The sequence below is a fragment of the Cyprinodon variegatus genome, unplaced genomic scaffold, assembly GCF_000732505.1.
Source record: "Cyprinodon variegatus isolate N-32 unplaced genomic scaffold, C_variegatus-1.0 Scaffold1090, whole genome shotgun sequence".
NCBI classification, from domain to species: Eukaryota; Metazoa; Chordata; class Actinopteri; order Cyprinodontiformes; family Cyprinodontidae; genus Cyprinodon; species Cyprinodon variegatus.
In genome coordinates, this window is record NW_015151543.1 from 120,486 (window position 1) to 124,249 (window position 3,764).

The window sequence follows — 3,764 nt, forward strand, 5'->3', positions numbered from 1 at the left end:
CGCGGTGAGTGGATCAGTGAGCCGCTCAGCTAGCTGCTAGCGAGGAATGTCAAAGAAAGGCTTCAGTTCTGCTAGCAGTTCTTCTGGTTCCGATCCAGATCAATGGGACAGTATTTCTGGTTCCGATCCTGTTCAGTGAGACAGTTCTTCTGGTTCCGATCCAGATCAGTGGGACAGTATTTCTGGTTCCGATCCTGTTCAGTGAGACAGTTCTTCTGGTTCCGATCCAGATCAGTGTCACTGGTAAACAGGTCAGTTGTTTAGTAACCTCTGGTTATAGTTTGACTAGTGGCTGTTATCAAAGCAGCTCTGACGTCAGCAGTGCTGTTCGGTCGGGAAGAGGTTCGGTTCGGGCTCATAGTGCGGCTTTCTGTAAACACAGCAGCTTGTTTCCGTTGTTTATTTTATGGAGGAAACAGTAAACATGGCGGAAAGTGCAATCTAGAGGAACTGCTGCTGGTTCCTCTTCCGACATTTTATCTTTCCAGTGAACAGGCGGGCTGTTCCATGGTCGCGGCAGCCTCCCTCCTCAGCCCTGGCTGTTCCAGTCTCTGCCCCTCCCCCACCCTTGCTGTCTATTGGCTTGTTTACCTCGCTGCTGTGTGGCTGTTCCAGGCTGTTCTTCCCCCTCCCTCCCCCTCCCCGTTATGTGGCGTCTACGTGCTGAACTGCAGCCTGTAATGGCGGCTCTGACTTAGGCAGCGCTCAGTTCAGATATCGCGAGAGCGGAAGCATTTGTTCCGAGCAGGAGCTGTTTTTGTCTGAGAAGGAAAATCATAGAGGAAAATGAGGTGAGTTAGTTAGCTGCTGTTGGTTTATGGGACCCGGTCCTGGTCTGAGGGAACAGGTCCTGGTCTGAGGGACCCGGTCCTGGTCTGAGGGAACAGGTCCTGGTCTGAGGGACCCGGCCCTGGTCTGAGGAAAGACCTGCTGGAAGTGTCTGCCTCTTTGGTTCGGTTCTAGGTTCTCTGGGCATGAGCTCATTTAGCTTCAGGCCTGAGAGGTTCTGTTGGGTTTCACCAGAACGGACCCCTGACCCACTAAGGAGGAGTTTGTAGAAAACTTGATATAGATGTGCTAATCAGAGAGGGAAGCTGATGTTGGCCGGCTGGTTCTGCTCGGTCAGCTGTCTGCTCAGGGATTGGACCTCTTGAGTTCTGCTGAACATGGGACCTGTGGTTCTGGACCTCTTGGACCTGTGGTTCTGGAACCTATGGTTCTGGACCTCTGGGACCTGTGGTTCTGGAACCTATGGTTCTGGACCTCTGGGACCTGTGGTTCTGGAACCTATGGTTCTGGACCTCTGAGACCTGTGGTTCTGGGAGTTCCTGAGGGGAACAGAGTGTTCTGCTTGTTCAGCCTGGATGTTCTGCTGACGCGTGTCCCTAATCCATGAGGAAGGGTCAAAGTTCAGCTGAGATGTTTGGGTTCCTCTGTCTGGTGCTGATACTGGACCTCAGAACCTTCTGAAAACCGGTCACTGTGATCCAAAGTGGCAGAGCATACAGAGGTCTGGTACCGGTTGGCTGGAAGTCTGGTGAGCAGAACCACCCCAGACTCTTACATTCAGACCGGTCTGGGGTTCAGGGAGGCCCGGTCCCAGCGGAACGGGTTGGGTTAGGGAGGCCCGGTCCCAGCGGAACGGGTCGGGTTAGGGAGGCCCGGTCCCAGCAGAACGGGTTGGGTCAGATGTAGGTCCGAGTGCAGTCCTGATGGCCAGGTTAAAGTCCAGTATTTGTTGGAACCTGTAAACAAACCGGGTCGATAGTTCTGGACTTTTGACCGGTTCAGCGAGAGCTTGAGGACCTTGGTTCTGTCCAGCACTGTCCTCCATGTTGGCCTGGTCTCCATGGCGATAGAGAGGGTTGTTATCAGCACCTTGAGCCTCTTCCAGCTGATATCTGTGTGCCCCGCCCTCTCAGATCCTGCTGGTACCGCCCAGCCTGTGGTTCTGGTGGCGTACCGCGGTGACTGCGCTGATCCTGCTGGGTGCCGCTAATCCCACCCAGACCCACGGCTCAGGGCTGCGGTCTGAACAAACATGTGAGTCAGGGGTCCTGTGGTTCTGGACCCTGATCCTCTAAAGCTCCACCAGCAGAACCGCTCAGGGCTTTGACCGTCAGGCTAGGAGCGGTTCTGGTCCATAGCACCTCTGAGGGACGCCTGGCCAGTGGGTCAGAACCGCTCTTTCTCACTGTTTGTGGTCTGACCCGTTTAATGTTTTTGTTCCTTGCAGGATGTCTCCAGTGCCGAGCGGGTCCGGGCTGTGCCAGCAGGCCCAGGAGCAGCTGGAGAACGCCATCAGCGCCGTGCTGCGGGCCGAACAGCAGCTGAGGGACAACGCCAGAGAGGTCAGTGTCTGCCCCAGTTCACCCTATAGACCCAAACTGCAGCTCTGTCAGAACCGGGCCGGCTCCAGGCCTCTGGTGACAAAGAGCAGGCAGCCTGGCTCAGCTGGTCCTGGTTCTGCTGATCCTGGCTCAGCTGGGCCTGTGTTCTGCCGGGCCACAACAACCACAGCCTGATCCTCCTCTGGCTGAATCAGAAGCTCCGTGATCCCGGGCTGAGTCAGAGGGAGGGAGTATGGGGCGTGGTTCTGGTCCTGGTTTGGTATAAGACCGGTCCACATGCTGAGGGGCTCAGATTGAGTTTGGACCCAGCTGGACCTGCAGCCGTGCCGCTCATCCCCTGGATCAGGGTAAGGTCCCGGGCCCTGGGTTCTGCTTCTCCTCTGGTCCAGGTTCAGAGCGGTTAGTTCCTGTGTTGTCATGGCGCCGTCCAATCAGAGCTCAGCTTGTTGTCTGTCCTCCAGGTTCGCTGTGAGCTGCAGAGCTGCGTGAGCCGCCAGCAAGAGGCGCTGCGCTGCAGGGAGGTTTGGCTACTGGAGCAGATGGAGCTGTTGGAGCAGATGAAGGCCGAGACGCTGCAGCAACAGCTGCACCAGCTGAACCGGGTAATGGACCGGGCCCAACCGGGTCACTATGGGACTGTGCTCTGAACGACCACAAGAGAGACTGGTTCTGATTGGTTCACTGCCTGGCTCTAGAGCTACAGGTTCTAGATCTACAGGCTGGGTGCTACGTTTACAGGCTGGGTTCTAGATCTACAGACTGGGTTCTAGATCTACAGGTTCTAGATCTACAGACTCGGTTCTAGATCTACTGGCTGGGTGCTAGGTTTACAGGCTGGGTGCTAGATGTACAGGTTCTAGATATACAGGCTGGGTTTTAGATTTACTGGCTGGGTTTTAGATCTACAGGCTGGGTTCTAGATTTACAGGCTGGGTGCAAGATCTACAGGCTGGGTTTTAGATTTACAGGCTGGGTTCTAGATTTACTTGCGGGTTCTAGATTTACAGGCGGATTCTGAGTTTACTGGCTGGGTTCTGGGTTTACCGGCTGGGTTCTAGGTTTACCGGCTGGGTTCTGGGTTTACTGGCTGGGTTCTGGGTTTACAGGCTGGGTTCTGGGTTTACAGGCTGGGTTCTAGATGTACAGGTTTTAGATTTACAGGCTGGGTTTTAGATTTACGTGCTAGGTTTTAGGTCTACAGGCTGGGTTTTAGGTCTACAGGCTGGGTTCTAGGTTTACAGGCTGGGTTCTAGGTTTACAGGCTGGGTTCTAGGTTTACAGGCTGGGTTCTAGGTTTACCGGCTGGGTTCTGGATTTACCGGCTGGGTTCTGGATTTACCGGCTGGGTTCTGGGTTTACCGGCTGGGTTCTGGGTTTACAGGCTGGGTTTTACATTTATAGGCCTGGTTCTGG

At 54.9% G+C, this 3,764-nt stretch overlaps 1 protein-coding gene across 2 annotated transcripts in view; it reads left to right on the forward strand.

The window, feature by feature from the left end:
• The window catches only part of ncoa4 (nuclear receptor coactivator 4), a 9,087-nt gene that overhangs the window by 1,147 nt on the left and 4,176 nt on the right, over positions 1–3,764 (forward strand). The window contains exons 1-3 of one of the 2 annotated variants that reach the window (XM_015400293.1): positions 633–791; positions 2,237–2,351; positions 2,813–2,953. In XM_015400293.1, the coding sequence (XP_015255779.1) occupies positions 787–791; positions 2,237–2,351; positions 2,813–2,953 (261 nt within the window). In that variant the 5' untranslated portion in view covers positions 633–786. Of the gene's footprint in view, positions 1–632; positions 792–2,236; positions 2,352–2,812; positions 2,954–3,764 lie in introns of those variants that run through there. The other variant, XM_015400292.1, reaches the window with a different exon arrangement.